The sequence below is a fragment of the Gallus gallus genome, chromosome 2 (assembly GCF_016699485.2).
Source record: "Gallus gallus isolate bGalGal1 chromosome 2, bGalGal1.mat.broiler.GRCg7b, whole genome shotgun sequence".
NCBI classification, from domain to species: domain Eukaryota; kingdom Metazoa; phylum Chordata; class Aves; order Galliformes; family Phasianidae; genus Gallus; species Gallus gallus.
Genome location: NC_052533.1, coordinates 127,281,628 through 127,300,126, shown reverse-complemented (window position 1 = coordinate 127,300,126; position 18,499 = coordinate 127,281,628). Strand labels below are relative to the sequence as shown.

At 37.2% G+C, this 18,499-nt stretch overlaps 1 protein-coding gene across 5 annotated transcripts in view; it reads left to right on the top strand.

Moving 5' to 3' along the window:
* Positions 1 to 18,499, top strand: part of STK3 (serine/threonine kinase 3) — a 151,520-nt gene that overhangs the window by 99,310 nt on the left and 33,711 nt on the right. For all 5 annotated transcript variants that reach the window (XM_046925701.1, XM_046925692.1, XM_046925707.1 and 2 more), the window contains one exon: positions 4,743 to 4,918. In XM_046925701.1, coding sequence (XP_046781657.1) covers positions 4,743 to 4,918 — 176 coding nt within the window. The remainder of the gene's footprint in view (positions 1 to 4,742; positions 4,919 to 18,499) is intronic.

The following is an 18,499-nucleotide window of genomic DNA, read 5'->3' as shown; positions in this document are numbered from 1 at the left end:
GAGTTAGTAAGGCGTGACTTTTCTCCTGTAGCGCTGTTAGTTATTCCATGTTGGTTTCTCAGATGTTCTCATAAATGGCTTTTAAAATTACTCAACAACCTAATTCAGACAATACTTTTCTAATTATCTCTTTAGTGCTTCACTTATTATCTCTGGAGAATTATCTCTTCTGTAAAAGAGACTCAGACCCAGAGAATTCTTTGGATCTTTAGATAGCTCTCTAGCAGTTTAAAACAATTGTTAAAAATTGTCTTCCTTTTTTGGGCAATTAGGATGTCTTAGTTTGAATGGAGTAATTATGAATTTATAAGAACCCAGCAAAGAAGCTTAATTATGGGTTGATTTCAACAGTGCTTTAGCCCGGGCATTGGCATTTCATTGATGTAGCTTTGTTTAAGTGAGAGGAAAAAAATGGTAAATGTCTCTATGCTTGTTACAAGGCTGGAGACCTCCTCTGTAATTGGTAATTAAGTTGCTTGTTTATTCCATTAGTAGGAGTAGGTTTTACAAATGGAATCTATTCTGAAGAAAAAAATATGTTGGCAATTCTGGGTCAAGAGCTGTTGCAAAATGCTGGCTTAATGTGGATTTTCTTTGCTTTGCAGAAAGCAGAAATAAAGCTCCACTCAGCTGGAACAGAGTAGTAAGTTTATAACAGGACTCTCGTTTAATTTTTTTCCCTTTCTCCAGAAGGTGGAAAAAAGTAGATCTAAAGTTGTTAAAGTAATTTTACAAGTTCCATTCTCAGGTAGGAAGGAAATATTTTGTGCAGAAATCCTTTTCCATACAAAGCTTTTAAACTTGAGTTCATAGACTCTTCAAAAAATCTGAAGGCTTTATTTGGTTGAAAAATATCTGGATTTTCCACTTAAATACCAGTTGCAATTATTGATAACAAAGTATATCGTAAAGCAAATGAAAATCTTCTCTTAGATGATAGAATTCTCAGTAGTTTAAGAAATGCTGGTTTTATACTTTAATTTTTCCCTCTTAGCTGTCTACCCTGTATATTGACTGAGACTTGGCTTGGGTGTGCAAGTCACTGGTATGAAAAGTGCAAAATCAGTAATGAGTACTTTGTTAGACATGTATTTGCAGTCAGACATTTCCTGGATGCATTTCTTAGTTCTCTGGTAGACTCCCAACTGCTCTGATCTAAGCAAATGGTGGTCAAGTAGACGGAGATTGCCCCAGTAGGGAAGGCTGAGAAACTTGTGGCTTTAGGCAAAAGCAGAAAGCTTTCCTCTGTAGATTTGCAAGACAAAAGAAACAAGAAATCGTGGGAGACACTTCCTTAGGAATGTAGGCTGGGAAGGGACCGCTTCTGCACCTGCAGATTGTGATAAAAGCCACCTAGACAGTGGAGGAGGTGGAAAAGGTCTTGAAACAACTTGAGGAAGTCTCTGGAGCACAGACCTTGTTGGTTTGTTTTCTGTTGTTTTTTTTTAATGTAGGACCACTGGGGTTGCAATACACGCTGGTCAGGTTCTTTTTGTGTAATATTTAGTAGCAATTTTACTTATTTGAAGATATTTGACGTTATGTGGGACTTTTGATTTAGAATTGTTACAAAATATGCTGAAATCATAATGCAAGTGTAAGTTACACTCATCAAAATGTTGGAATTACAGTGTACAGTTCATTCAAAGCAACAAGATGATCCCCATTAAGGTCTCTGTTATACACTCACTCTCTTGACACTAGATGTCCCCAGTTGCTGGGAAGGATTACATGGGTTACAGGCAGCTCAAGCTAGAGATGCTCTCTTTGAAGTTACTTTTTTAGTTGTTCAGTTTTTAAGTCGGTGGTGGCCTGAGCTACATACATAGCTAGAGCAGTATGGGAGGAGTATATAACTTGGGGAGGTATACAGTATTTAATGAACTCAGGGATAAACGTTTACATCACCAGCTGGCGTAGCTGTTCATCTGAAACAAAAATTAGTCTTCTCTGTGTTGAGATGAAGTTAGTTTTCTTTGCAACAGCTGTGATTGTACCCCACGTTACTCCGTGGAGCTTCAGAGTATGATGAAACCTTACATTATTCCCTTAACTTCATGGGCACATTGCCCTTGCCCATCATCTGAATTTTCTCCCACTGTAGGGAATTAGTGGTCGGTCACAGGGATTTACACCTTCCTAACATCAGCTGGGAGGGGCACCTCAGTGGAATCCAAGAAATCCACGAGTCTCCTGGAGGGCATCAGAGATCATTTCATGATACTCACACTGGATTAACTGAAGAGGGGTAACGCACAGCTGGATTTACTATTCACGAGCAAGGTACAACTGGTTGGGATGGATAGTCAATGGCAACTTGGCTGTAGTGACCATAAAATGGAGAAGTTGAAGAACTTGAGTGAGAAAAACAGTTAGGTATAGATCCTGAATTTCAGGGGAACAGATCTTGACTTACTGTATTATTTGTAGACAGTAATAATAGTTCATTGAAGGGATTTTAAAGGAATTTAAAATCAATTTAATGCTAATACCTCACTGTTGGAAATATATCACTATGAAGACATTTTTCTTTATAGGTGACATCAATTGAATTTGATCAAAACATGCATTAGAGTGGAATGCGTATTCTTTCTTACTTTGAAATGCCTATTTAGAATTAGTTCTCCCTCTTACAATTCTTTTACTTACAGTGTGTTTCTGAGACCAACAGACTGGGCCAACAAAGCCCAATTTCAGATTTCAAAGAACTGAAATGTGAAAGGTCCTTGGTGTGGTGTCCTATCTTTTTGATACAAATACTTTCATGAATTTGTAGCAGTATTCAGCAAGTAATAAATAAATAGAAATTCTAATAATAAACATTTTGTTAAGATTGTGCGTTGTATTCTGTTTTTATCCCCTTTTCCTCCTCACATACTACTATTTTCTCTTCAATCTGTTTTCTGAATTCATGCTTTGCTGAAATATAGATTCTTCCATTTTTGCCCATTAGTACTTACTGCTGTATTGTTTGGCATCCCTGCTGTTTCTTCCTTATCCTATCCACTGCCTCTTAGTCCAGTGATCCATAAACCTCATTCAGGCAATTTGGATTCAGTGGGACAAACCTGGGAGCTTCTGGGAGAAGGATAACTGCCGTGCAGTCTGCTAAATTCAAGCTGGAGTTTAGTTCCTGGTATATTTTTGTATAAGAAAATAATATACAATTTCCATTAAATAAAAAAACAAATAGTGAGTAGAGAGAACTAAGATGTAGGATCAGAAAAGAATATGGTTGCAACTGAAAGAAAACTTGGTTCAAATGGGGGGAAGGGATTTATATGGAAACGTAGCAGACTGAATGGAGGAATCATTATGGGGTGGAAAAGTAGCAACTGGGCTCAGTGCAGTAAAGTCTAGGATAAAATGCAAGGCAGAAAAAAACGCATTCAAAATCTCAGGAGAAATTGTACTGGCAGAAACGAAAGGATAAATCAACATGCTATGAAAAAGAGCAGTGCCGAAATGGATTAATGGAAAAGGATTGCAATTCATTATGCAGCAAAATTAGATTGAATATTAAAAACTCCATACCGAGTGAATGGGTTATCACAGGAGAAGATGATGAGATAAGAGGTGAAAGTGGAGGAATAAACATCTGATGAGTTAACGAAAACAAAAATAAGGCCAGACGTGAAGATAAGCAAGTCCTGGTATTTGTGCCAACAGCTAGCTTAAAAACAGTCTTCCGGTGTTATTCCTTTTCTCTTTTTAAAACAAGTAGTTCATGTAAAAATTCCTAATTCTTTTATTATGCTTATAATTAAAGGGCGTAGTCCTCCCTGCATTTTTTTTTCAACTTGGTTATTTATATTTTCCTTCCTGCTTCATATTTTACTTGTAGAAATGTATTTCATTTCACTCTATGTAGAGTGTATTATACTGTTGTAAGCAAGTATGCATTTCATGAATCATAATGCTATGCAGCGTATAATCTCAGAGGAGACAGCTATGTAGAGCTACTAAAACATTTCTTATGTTTTATTTATTGTTCTGTTTATTAATGAACTTATTTTGAAGTCCCACAAATGAAAACAGATCCAAATCGTTTAAGGTTGTAGATATATATTTATTTTAGTTTATTTTCAGGAGAAGGATAATAGACCAGGGGTTTGCACTGGCCTTGATGTGCTTCATAAAGCTCTTGCAGCTGCATAACTGATGACAAAAATCCTGCAGGGTTTCCACGCCATAAAGATGGGTGCTTTACAGCCATCTGGAAAGTGTGATCCCATAATACGCTAAGAATCACTGGCAACAAGTTTGATTAAGCAGCATTTTGACACGGTTTGTGTGGCTGTTTTTTGCAAGTTCTTCTAAATTGAAGTCCCACCTTTTGCGAAACTGCAGTATTTTGTTACTTTACTACAAGTGCATGTGGACTAGGCCTTAAAGTTAAGGGCATTCAGAGCCCAGAGGGATGCTTAGCACCTTGTGTTATTCAGTTTCTATAACAACAAATAGATATCACATGAAGTAACTTCTAATATTATCAGTGTGTGCAGCTCTGAAATGTCTTGAACATTTCTCCACATTGCATCTTGCTACAAATATATCGCTCTTCGGCTGTGAGCTTTTATGCCGAAGATCCTCAGGGGACAAATGGAGGCTTGCACCACATTCAGATGACTGTATTAGTCTCTGTAAACTCCAAGAAACTTAGTAAATTGAGTTAATTTTATATCACAGTACATCTTACATCTTTAAATTGTTCTTATTTTCTTTTTTTTCTTTCAACCAAGGAAATGCTACTTCACCTCAAGTTCAAAGACCTTCTTTCATGGACTACTTTGATAAACAGGATTCTAAGAATAAAAGCCCTGAAAACTGTAATCAGAACATGCACGAACCTTACCACATATCTAAAAATGTTTTCCCCGATAACTGGAAAGTCCCTCAAGATGGAGATTTTGATTTTGTAAGTACATTTTTATTGTTTGCTTTGGTACACGCTGTTTATTTTATATGTGCCAAAATAGTTAATCTTGTTTTATAACTATGTTAATACGAGGAAAATAAGTAGTCTTTCAAGAATACTACCCGATTATCTAATCTTCGTATCTCGTATTGGCTATGCAATAAGTGTATTTGCAGAACTGGGGCCTTACTAATACGTGGCACTCTATGATGCTATAAATAAACTTCTTTATAAGTACAGGTTTTTAGTAGTAAGTATTTTTGATTCTACAACTTGTGTTATAAAAACTTTCAAATTTGACCCAGTTCAATTAAAAATATTGCTATGGGTGTGGAATATTGTCATGTTTTGTGAATATCTCAGCGAGACAGTAAGCATTTGCACATAGATGGAGACATTAAATCCATTCCCTCTGAGGTGATGAAGATTACTTACTGTTTTGCATGAGCCAAGTTGTTGATAGTATTCCAGTATCGTGTAGCTCTCTTTATGGAATTATTGTATTTAACACCAGTCTATCTATTCTAGGGCATTTTTTCCTTCCCCTCCAAAATATGGTTAGGGTTTTTTTTTGGTTAGCTGGTTGGTCTTTGTTTTTTGTTGTTGTTTTTTTCCCTATGTTACAAAGCATAACACAAGCAAAAAAACAAAACAACAAAAAAAAGCTATCTATAAGTACATCTTAATTTCAGGATACTCTCAAAGTGGTGTAAATATCTCCTGTTTAGAAAGTTGGAGATAATCACACCTGTTTTTTGACTTTTCTTACATTTTCTTCTTATGTTTTTTAGCATTGTTAATGAAAGAATTTAGTTTATCTGCTGTGACTTATACATGTTCTTCACTGCAGTGCAGTAGCTAACTGTGATCACATGGCACCTTTTTGAAAGTACACTTGGGGTTTGGAGAAAAACATTGTGTTTAATTTTAGGTGACAGCTGTAGGTGTGGGATTTTTTTTCCAGTTTTCACTTACTGCATTTCTACATAAAGCTGACTCTTAAATTTTAAGCTACTGGAGTAAAGCCAGTTAAACAGCACAGTACAAGCTGTTGCTGCCAGAGAGTTTTGATTGAGTTACATTTTAGTTTGGGTGGGCTTTTTAGGCTTTTCTTTTCTTTAAACCGTAAAATGTAATATTCATCATCCTGATAATTGAACAAAATAATTACTTTCATTAGTCATTGGAAAGTGACTGTTCTTAAAGTGGCAATAAAATTGCCCTTAGAACAATTGAAAATTTATTCTGTCTTTTCCATCACATGCTGAGAAATGCAAGTATAAATGATCTTTTTGTAGATGCCAAAGATCCTGATTTTGTAAGTGCTTATTCATGAATAATTTGCACATGAGTAATCCTATGGAGCTCATTGATATTGCTTATACATGCAAGTTTTCTTGTAATAAGTTTGTCCTAGAACCATGCCCCGAGGAGTTCCCATTCTCAGAAGTATGTGTGCTGTGTGTGATAGGCAAGCATTGCTGGTAGTTTTAGTATGACTGGCACATGAAGGGCATCTGAAGCTGCACGATGTGTGGTTTGTCCTTGGCTCTCTGAAGAGGCAGGCAGCGCTGAAAGGTTTGTCACTACAAAATTATTCTGATACTGGAACAAATAGTGTTTAAAAGAATGAACAATTGTTTGCAGGGGCAGCGTATGTACTCAGTCTTGCAGGGATTTTGTTTTAAACGTAACAAAAGCCAAATGCTTCCATAGGTAAGTCAGCCTAAGAAAGAGTTCAGGAAGACTCATCAATAATGGACGTCCTGCTTGAGAGCAGGACTAACGAATATGTTTCTCTGAAGCGTGTGTTGCCAGGTGATGTCACACAGCACACTGGTTTTAACAGCCTGCTGGTTGGAACCATAGGCAAATATTATTTATTCATACATTCTAGAAGGACTTCTATTTATCTTTTAGACAGTGAGTGGCATTATTGATAAGCGGCCTACAAGAGACTTTCTGAAAGGCTAAATCGGTGGGCAGCATGCATAATATATTGTCCACTTTTTGTAAGATGAACGTGAATGTTTGCCATTGCTGGCATGAAGTCTCTAAATGATTCATGAAAAGGATAAATAATGGAAACTTTTCCTAGTAAATAATTCTATTTTGGTTGGAATTAGCCTTAATGGGATCTAGAAAGGGATCCTGACATTAAATGCTGGCAGTCGTCATTTTATTTAAAGAAGGGATTAATATGCTAGAATGAAGGTCTAAATGAAAAAATCTAGCTTAATGCTAATACACTTCCCTGCAATTCTGTCTTCCTATGAGGAAGGGGAGGTGAGCTCTGTAAGCTGGAGATCATAAAACTTGTTTCCTGAATGACACCATTACTCTAAGAAGGCTTTCTTAACCACGTGGCCATGCAAGCCACACCTAGCATGCCACTGCTGGCATCGGCATGGCTTTACCTGCGAGCCCTGGCAGACTGACAGTGCCATGCAGAGAGCTATTTGAGTGTATCACTTGGAAAGACTTCAAAGTTAATTAGCGTGTGGGTCTCCTATGGCATAAAATAGAGAAGGAAAAATACCATTGAGAAACTGGTGGGAGACTCAAGGAAACAGGAAGAAGGAATAATCCTTATCATTCCCTGCAAATAATCGGTTTACTCATTTATGTGTATAAGATGAGACCCAAGCAGGTAATACTTCAGGCCAAAGGATATATGTGTTAGTAGTCGGTTCTATTTTATCCTATTACTGGTGTGTTTTACTGTTTGATAAAACAACAAACCAACAAACGGTTATTTAATTTTGTTGAAGTAAACATGTAATGCAGATATAACATGTTTACACGCTTGCTAACACTTTTAGATGATATAAATAAATTATGCAGGAAATTATAAGTTGGATAAATGAATGTGTAAAATAATGCAAAATTAATTTAGCACTAAGTCTGGTTTGAAAGTTTTTGTGTGGGCATAGTTTTCTGTCCTGACATAAATGTTTTAAAATCCACTTGCCAATGAAAATAGAAGATTTGTCCAAGAAAATAAGATGCTCTGGTCACCAATCTGAGTTTAAAAATAAGAAATGTCAGCAGTGCTTTTTCACTCTGAAAGTATGTATTTGGGATTTGTTTTTCACTATTGAAGTCCATCTGTTTTGAAAGTCAAAAACTGCTCATATTTCTTTTTCACAAATGCCATATGGGAGATCCATCTCTCTCCTGTTGACTGTTGGTCCCGCTGGCCTTCAGTCTCTTGATCAATCTGTGCTGGTTATGGATGGCATGTTCCATGAACCGATGAGGAACAAGTTTTCACTGCAGATCTTCAAATTCAGCATTGTATTGAATCAGATATATTATAAATAGCTACTCATGAGTCTTAATACTGAATAGTGACCTATATATATATGTGGGTGGAATATATGTAATCTTGGAATAGTGTATATATAGTGTATATATAGATAGATATAGATAGTGAAATACCATGCTATTCCAAATTTGCCCTAATCTCTGTGCTGCAAGAGTAAGAAGCTGCTTTCCATGGATAAGATGTGGGTGTTCTTTTTGTTTGCTTGCTTTTTTTGTTTGTTTGTTTATTTTGCTGTTGTTTTCTACGTTTTTTCTTGCTCTTAATATAGATATATCTATATTCTTCAATGCTATGTTTTCTGTGACTAGGAATTTTTATAGGTTTTTTTTTTTAAATTTTAGCTTTCATTTATTTTGTTACCTATTGATGTTATATCATGGTAAATTCTGGAAACCTCAAAATATGGGTCGTCTATATCAGTGACTCTCAGGTAAATGTATTTCTGCTGAAATGTTTGTGAGCATTTTGCTCAGTTTAGCATTTCAAAAAAGGAATGTTTGAGCTCGGGATATAAATGTTACAAAAAGCAAGCAGTGTTTGTTCAAATGTCAGCTTTTACTAAATTTCAGTATATGCTTCACACTCTCAAAGATCGTTGTGGGTTTTCTTTCTCAGTGATTACTTCTGAATACAGGCAATCATTTTATGTTTCCCTGTTTTTAAGGCTTTCAGCAAACGATGACATTGAATCAGTATTTCCAACTCTTAATTTGCTCAATTTTATTTGGGGTTAAGTGATGTTTTATTCCCAGCGAACCCCGATGTCAACAAAAAACTGCTCATTGTGAGGAGAAGTGGAATCATGCCATTGAATAAGTAGTAATGTTATTTATGGCAATGTGAACAATATAAGGATATAAGGAGCTTTTCATAATGAAGCTTAACTACTGAATGGGCCAACTTTTGGTCTTTCTGCCTCGCAGCTCACAAGGCAGCTGTTTGGAATGGAGTACTGAATTAGGCTGGAATGGAGTACTGAATTAGGCTGAATGATGTGGTGCTTGTTTTGGCCACCTGAGTGACCAGTCCTTTTAAGAACAGTTATTTTTTAATGGATGGTAGGCATTGGATTGAGCCTGTTTCTATTATGATAGCTTTTTTCTTTCTATGGGGTGGTTTTTCATCAGCTTTGTTCGTGCTGGAGAGAAGTGTGTGTTAAATGAGGAGTATAACTAAAGGTGTCATTGAAGCAGATTGCTCAGATTTATCCTTTTGCTTTTTACAGTATTTGTGGTGTTTTTTATATATAGCTTTTGTCAGAGGATTTTTTTAATGAGCATTATATAAGAGTTTTCACAACAAGTATGGTGAACTTTTAATAAGGAAAACTTGCTTGAAACTTAATGTGGAGAAAAACAGCTAAATGTTAGCTTGCAAGAGTAGTGTGCTGAGTTTACGTATTGTGAATTAACGTGTTTCTTACATTTGTACAGTATCATGATATCATGACATTTTAGGTCTCATTAAGATACACAATCGCTTTGTAAAACCTCCTGCCCCTTTGTAAGGCGTATTGTATTAGCATGGAACACAATGCTAACATAGGATTTACATGAACTACAATGAAGTGATATCTAACTGATAATAACTTGTGAGCTCATGCTACTCAGGTGCTCAAATTCACTTGCACTTATTCAATCTATTATTTCATTTTAATTTAAAAATAATTTACTTTTAGTTATAAAATATTGATGATAAAAATGTTAAAAGGCAAATCTATTTATTGTAGCAATGATAGGGTAATGATTTCTGTCTTCAGTAGAATTATTTCCAAACAAGAATGGTATCCAGATTGTTAAATATTAAACAGTGAACATGTAGATCATGTTTTGCAGTAACTACAGTATCATGTTTAAGTAGATGCATTTTGGGTGACTTAAAGATTCTGGAATAGCAACAAAAATTTCAAAAGCCATCTGTTACCCTAGGCAGAATATTTCCTTGGGTTTCAACCAGATCAAATACATTAGAATATAATCATGGTGAAACAGTAATATTGCTCATACGGAGTACTTATCGTTCGGAAATGTATAATGTGACAATTGATTCACAAAAATGAAATACCATAATATGACTGAAGATGGTAAAGAATTTAATAAAAACTTCATTTATAAAGCTAGATGGAGTTCACTCCATTGGAAATGCTCTTTGGCCAAAATCTTGGCTGCTTTGGTCTGATTTTATTTAAGCAGATGATGAATTAATTTGATATAGTCTTCTTTCTAGTCTATGGATTCAATGTATTTCCTCTAATTCCAACCCTTTGATTTCCTCCTCTGAGTTAAAAGAAAATTTTAAATGAAGTGTTAATGTATATTCATTTTGCTTTGTTTTTAATTAGTTGCATGAATACCATGTCGCATTTTCAGATGCTGACAGGAAGGACATCCTAGAACAGAGAGAGCTGCATGCATTTTCATAACTGAGGGAATAAGAAACTTAGGTGTTTAGGTTTATAGGAACTGTTTGTAGATGAGATAAACAGAAAATTATCAGGTCACACATTTAATAAAAGTATTATTGGTGTTGGCAGTTAATCTCTGTGCAGAATTTCATTCATTTCAGTTCAGAGGCAGCTAACAGACGAGACTGCATAATGAATGTAATGGATGTAATGTACTTTATCTTCGTTGTTTCGTGAGGAGAATGTGAACCTCAGCAGAGGAGATCTTCTGAGCCTCTTATGACAGAAGGCCAGTACAGGAGCTTCTTGTGTGTGGGTTGTCATTAAAAAAGATAAAAAGATGCGGGGAATAATTCAGTCGGAGAGCTGTCAGTATTAGGAATCCAGTGTGGATAGTTTCTATGCTATCTGTGGTTGTATCGTACAGCTCTGCAGGCATTCAGTATGGGAGGCTGTGCCGGCCTGACATGTAGACTAAAAATATATTATTGTTGTATTTTTTCCCTTAGGCAAAGAGGACAGACCAACCTATTAAACTTTTGTGTTTTTTTTTTTTTTAACTCTGCAAGTCAAATACTGGCTGATTTAGTTAAATCCTGTTTGGGTAGTCTAACCACAAAAGGAGAATTATTTCAATAACAGAATAAGGTAATTTATGTGAACAGAGTGTTTCTCCAACTAGTATTGAATTTAGGAGCCTTTCTCTTTGAGTATGTCTCTTCCCCCGTTATTATAGAATAATTGAGAACCAAGCCTAAGAATTTGGTGCTATGCATAAATAATTCAGTTAGTAAACAGAATCCATTCTTTGAGTTTGTCTTAAATTGTAGGATTATTTAAAAGCTGTTACTCTGATCACTAAATTATTCATGCCAAAGAGCTGGCACTTGGGCAGTTTTGGAAGGTGAATTGTGCTATATGACAAAGTTCATATGACTTTTGTATCCTAAAAGTGCATGGAAGACACCCTCTAGGCCAAAAAGCTTTTTTTCTTTCTCATGTGAATAACAAAATTGTGTATTTTTACTTATTATTCATACATCCTCTGAGAACAAGAATTGAAAGGCTTAAATTGCAGCAAATATTTGAAGTTGGACAGCAAGGAGAACGTCTCACGGGATAGCAAAGTACTACAGCGGTTTGCTTGGAGGGTTGCCGAAGTTGTTGCTGTTGTTGGTGTTAAAGACCTGATCAGGTAAACATGTCAGGAGCAGTCTTGGTGGAGTCTGCTTGGGGCAGAGGACTGTTGTAGGTGACCTCATCCTGTAATGTCTCCAGCGGCCTTAAATCCTAAGGGGTTTTAAGCTACTGCTGGTGGCTGAACTTCATAATCATAGAAGAGTTTGAGCGCACGTAGGTCATTACAAACTCAAGCACTCAAAAATAGCGACATACCTAATTTGTTTATTAGAAGTCTCGGTATTTTGGAGGATCTAGACCTTGGGTAACCTTGACAGTTTTCACAATTAGAAGTCAAATAGCGTTTCCAAACATGAGTCTGCCTCTGGAAAATTTCAGCCAAGATTCAGTGAACCGTGTTTTCTCTCCTGAAAGTTTAAAGCATCCCTGCTGTCCTTCTGTTTGTATCATGTCTAATAGTTTCAATGTGCAATGTAATTTTTATTTTTTTAGTTAGAAAACAGCTTCTACAGAGAAGATACTTCAAGATTTATTTTTTCAACCAATGTTCTAATTCTTGGTATAGAGTTAAAAATGAAACTGCTAAACTCTGAACAGTCTAAATTTAAAAACCCGAAGAGGCCTAAAAAACACTTTTTTTCTTATTAGCACAAAGTGAGTCTGAAGTGTACAAACATAGTTATACAGTGTGCCTGTAATTGTTGTGTAGTTTGGAGAGAAGAAGTGAAAGAAATGACAGGAACTGATGAGTTGGAGCAACAGTGCTGGTTTAAAGTAACATCCTGTTACTTCAATAACTAGCTGTCTGTACTAATCCACCTCTTTGGGATCCTTGGGCCACATAGAAAGGCTGAACAAGTTTTTGAGGATTTGTTTTTTGTGCGTCAAAATAGTTCAGTTTCAGGTCTCTGTATTCTGTTTTGTTGGTGGTTTTGAGCAGAGAGATATTTAATCCAAATTGTTTCCATGTTGCATAAATCGCTCTTAATGACAGGACTGTGCATCACACCTCTGTGTGTAATATCTGATGCCCAGACTGAACGCTGACACAAAGAGGTGTGTGTACCACTTTGTGTGCTTCAGCAGAATTCTTCAGAATCATTTCTATGAAAGCATCATGCAAATTTACCACCAAGAAACAAAATTTCCTGATCTGTGGTACATTGATTAATTATCACTTGTATAACATCTACGTAAAGATCTTTGTTTTATACATTTTTGTACATTTGTACATTATGTTTTTGTACATTTATATTTGTGTTGAGAGTAGGAGTTGTACAGGCATAATAAGAGTAGAAAGAAAATTTAATTACTTAATGAAAATGAGATGTACAAGGACAAAATTGTGTTCTAAGAAAGCTCTGAAGTTAGAATAATGTAGTTCTTCCAAAAAAAACTGCTTGACACTGAGAACCCTGACAGTTCTTAGTGTGCAACAGTGAAGAGTAAAACAAGCTAACTTAAACCATTTTAAAGAATTTAACTTATTTTATTTACATTGCAACAAGGCAGGGAATGGACAAGGTTAGGGTTTTATTAGCTGTGAAACAGGAACTTTGCATACCATGCAGCCTTGACTGCATGCTATTGTATCAGCCTCCTGTAGTGCTTGTAGATATGAATTTGAACTTTTTATAAACAGATTTGATTATTTTTTTTCCCTCATGGTGTCACTACAGACCAATATATTTAATTGTTTTTATATTTGGATGTTATTCTTTCAAGTAAGGATGAGAGAAAAAATTTTCTTTGAAGACACCTACAGACCAGACTTTCCCATCACATCAGAAAGTTCTCTTAGGTCCAAAACTTGCTACCAGTAAAAATGAGATAGCCCCAAACAACTCTGCCTTTTCTTGTTGTTGTATTCTCTTTGAAGATTGTGCTCTTTGACATAGGGAGTTACTTTAAGAAGTCTTTGAATAGAAGAGAAGATTGTCTTCGAGCTCTTTGAGTATCAGTCCCACTGGAACCCTTAGGAAATGCTTATACTGTTTTCAAAGCAGTTTTTCATGTGCTTCTAAAGCAAACATTTTTTTTCCTCCAGTATGAAAAGGAAAATTCCTGGAAGTTAACAGTCAAAATAGGCACTGATAGAGGAAAGAAAATGTCAGGACTGGGTTTATATTGAAATTACTTCTGTTATTGTTATTTGGGACAAAGCAAAACAATGTCAAAAGTCTCAACACCGTAGAGTGTTCTGCAGTAGGTTTGGGCTCATTCCGAAGAAGATATATATTTTTTTAAATCAAAATATAGTTTGTTGTGTATGAAGTGCAAAGCTTCATGTTAGGAACGGAATGCTGGGCTGTCATCCCCCAAGTTGCTGCACTGTCATTTGGGTTATTACTTTCACAGAATTATCATTTACTTTCAGTAGAAAGAAATCATTACTTAACGTTTGCCATTAGTTCTCTGCACATGTTCTTAATGCTATCCATATATGAGAAAAGCATGACCTCTACAAGACACGTAGCCACCAAAAGATAAGAGCTAGTATTCAGGTACCATTAAAAGTGATGGAACTGTGAGAGCCCCATGGTGCTTGTGATGTGTATGTGTAAAGTGAGATGGACTTTTTAGTTTGCTTTTGCAACACTGAAAATTTCTCTGCTATTTCTGTCTTTCTAAAGAGTTTCCATTAACTAATGGAATATAGCACTGTGAGTTGAGATAAAGAGATGGCTGTAAGTAAGCCTGTATTCAGACAGATTCAATTAAAGTAACAAAGACATTAGATTTAAAAAATGAAGCTAGCACTGCTCCTTTGGGATTTCATCTTTGACTAATTACTCATTGAGATGTGAGCACCTGTGTGCTACCCAGCAGAAGTGCAACTGCAGGGAAAGAGGAGAAAGAGGTGGAAACATGATCATCACAAGGCAGAGTGAGATGTATTCATGTAATCTGGTGTATGCTCTGCTGTTTTATTTGTTGTTTCTTGAGCCAGCTAACTTCCTTCTTGTGGGTTTCAAGGAGCTCTGCTTTACTGAGGTTGTTTTTTCCTATGTCAAGTGCTCTGACAGAGTTTGAGTATCCATCCTTTGACACTCGCCCCGTAGATATTTATAAGGGTTGATAAGATCCCCTTTCAGTCTTCTCCAGGATGAACAGCCCCAGGTCTCTCAGCCTTTTCTCATAAGGGAGATGTGCTATGTCTCTTATGATCTTTGCACCTCTCCACTGGACTCTCTCTCGAAGTCTCTTATCTTGAACAGAAGAGCCCAGAAGTGGATACAGTACTCCAGGTGTGGCCTCACCAGGGTAAATTAGAGGGGAAGGACAACCTCCCTTGACCTGCTGGCCACTCTCTTTTTAATGCATCCCAGGATACTGTTGGCCTTCTTGGCCACAGACGCACTGCTGGCTTATGACCAACCTGTTGTCTGCCAGGACACCCAGGTCCTTCTCTGCAGAGCTCCTTTCCAGCAGGTCAGCCCATAACCATACATGTGGTTATTCCTCCGCAAGTGTAGGACTATACACTTGCCCTTGTTAAGCCTTATCAGCTTATTAGGTTCCTCTCCACTCATTAGGTTCCTCTCCACCCAACTCTCCAAGCCTGTTCAGGTCTTGCTGTATGGCAGCACAGCCTTCTGGTGTGTCAGCCACTCCTCTGAGCTTTGTATTGTCAGCAAACGTTATGAAGGAGCACTCTATCCCTTCATCCAGGTAATTGATGCAGATGTTGAACAAGATCAAACCTGGTACTGACCCCTGAGGAACAGCACTAGCTACAGGACTCCAGCTAGACTCTGCACCACTAATTACAAGTGTCTGAGTTCTTCCAGACAGACAATTCTCAGTGTACCTCACTTGTCCGCTCATCTATCTCATGCTTACCTATGGGGATGCTATGTGAGATAGTGTCAGAAGCCTTGCTGAACTCAAGGTAAACAACATCCAGTGCTCTTTCCTCACTACCCAACCTGTCATGAAGGCTTCCAAATTGGTCAAGCATGATTTCCTCTTGGTGAATCCACGTTAACTGCTCTGGATAACCTTCTTTTCTTCCACTTACTCACATTCACTAATCTACAAGACTAAACCTCCAAATTTTGAGCAGTGCTCTTTTATTTGATTAAAAAAAAAATCAATCAAATCAAACAATTTGCAGAATAAAAGATATTTTCAGAAAAAAGGAGATGGAAACGGGAGAAGTTTCTGATGTGGATTTCTGAAGGATTTGGAAAGAGTGGTAGCTGGGCCAGGCACTGTGTTGCTGAGCATCTCTGTGGCCTGGTAACTCTGAAGCCTGCATTTCTCCTCTCCGCTGGCTGGTGACACTGCCAACAGCCTGCTGGTTGACTTTGAGGTTGGCTAATTCAAAACAGTGATGTTGGAAAACAGATATAAGAAACAGAGGTTAGTTTGAAACTACCTGACCTGTTTTCTGTGTTTTAAAGAGCTGTTGCTACAGCAACAGCAGCTAGCAGAGAATGAGAGCTGCTGAGCCTGAGGTTGGCAGTTGTGCCTTTGCAGGGGCTGCGTTGCGGCTGCACTCGGTGGGCCCTGCCTGAATCCTAATGGAGCAGTTACTAGCATCATTTCAACACATTCTTCATTTGTTCATCATCTCCCTCTAATTGTCTGCTTCCCAAAATAGTGCACCTCCAAAGAACAGTAGTTAGTGCATCGTGTGGCCCTCAAGCTGGCCTGTCACTAAACACCATGATCATTGTTCTGCAATTCCATATTCCGTGTTGTGGAAGTCAGCAAACATAAGTTCTATTTTACCATAGGTTAGGGAGGAATTAATTCCAGAGCTGAAATGCCTTCACTGAAAAATAGCCTGACAATTTTAATCACTGAATTGCTATCTGAAATGCCTCTGCTGCTGGCAGTTGCTGTTGTACCATATGGGTGAGAGATTTTGCAGATGGCCAATACAAAAAAGTGTTTAACAGCTTTAAGTTGAAAATCAGCGTGGTGAACTTCACCTGACATCTGGAGTGTACTATGCTTATTGTGAAAACAGTCTCTGAGTAAGTGGACTACAATACAGCATGCTAACAGGAATGTTTGGTTAGTAGAGGTGTAATCCAATTTTCAGTTTATTGCAATTTTTTTTTTATTATGAAGTGAGAAAAGCAACTGTAATGTGATCCATGTTTGAAAGGAAAGAACATCCTTGCCAAGCACAAATCTTAAGAGGACACCTAGTCATAACTCCAACTCAGTAGGGATCCAAACAAAACACCTTAGTTGTAGTAATATTGGAGCCTCTGCATTGCTGAGTTGGAGCTGAGAGAGGAAAGAACGCTTGTTACTCTTGGCCATCCCAGATATCAGAAAAGAGATGCCACCACTCAGTGCTGATTGCCTTTCTCTGGATTTGACTATCATTATAAGAAACAGTGGGTTACAGCTTCAGTCAGGTCTGTCTGCACCGTATGGGGCAGATGAATAAGCGACAGCCTACCTGAAGGCCTATGTCAACCTTTAGTTTTATGCGGAAACATGTAGAAAAACATTTTGCAATACTATTGGGCCTATTAGATCTTAGTACTATGGAGACAGAAAAGATACAGTGGATTCAGGGTATTTCCTTTTCTTGCTGCAAAAGGAGAAGGTATGCTTGTTGTGCTGCATGGTCAAAGTTGGCAGGCCCTGAGATACACATTGCGTTGAGGTGTTAGACGTGTGAATTGTTGCTGCTGTACACACCAAAAAGGCCTCTATGCTGAAATGGAAAAATCTCAAGATCAGGGATAAAATTGAGTTTTCTTTCAGGCATATATAAATTTAACACATGCATATATACGTAGATACAGGAATTATATGAACTAGTACAAGCCACAGGTGACCTAAAGCTAGGCTATGGCAACTACAAGCTGAGGCTTACTGACCTTGTGAAGTATGACAGTTCTTTGACACATATAGCAGTTACGGTGATGGAGAAAGTGATCTTAAGACATGAATAAAATAGTTTAGAACTTCTACTGCTTTTACTTGGCTGCTTCTTGCTGTGATAATCTTCCTGCTTCTTGGTACATGTATCCAGTGTTCTACTGGTGAGTGGAAACCAGCCCTAGCCTGATCTAAGCTGTGCTGCTGAGAGGCAGCATTCTAGTTTGGTCATGGTACTAGCGAGTCATGTTTATCTCAGTGCACTGAAGAGTACAGTATGGTAAATAGGCATACCTTCTGTTCCTCTTGTGGGCATCAGCCTAACCAGCTTTAATTGCCACTGTTCCCCATTTCTTCTGAGTTATTTGCTGACCTTCAACAATTGTGCATTACCGTGTGTGCTATATACATTCCTAAAAGAGTGACCCTCTCCACCGTATGAATTTTGTGTCTAGTCAAATTGTTCTTCTCACAGAGCAGTTCATCTGAGCTATGTCTGATGCAAGTGAGAACGTGAACACATTAGATATTCAAAATATTGAAATACTTGGAGAACTTTAAAATATTCATCATCTTCTGTTCCCCTAATAATTCACTATTTAGTCATCTAGCAATACATTAATGAGTTTGAAATAGTTTTATTTAAAATATAATTAACTTCCTCTAATAAAATTATTTCAATCTCAGTTATGTAGATATTCACCTGTGTTTGTGAGGTGAGGAAACAAGTGTACGCATTCCTTAAGCATATGTGTGTGTACTGGTATACGTCTCTGCCTTTTGGAGAGCGATCATGTATTTCATAAAACTCCATGTTGAACCTCAATTCACACATCAGCTTCTAACAGAACTCTGGACA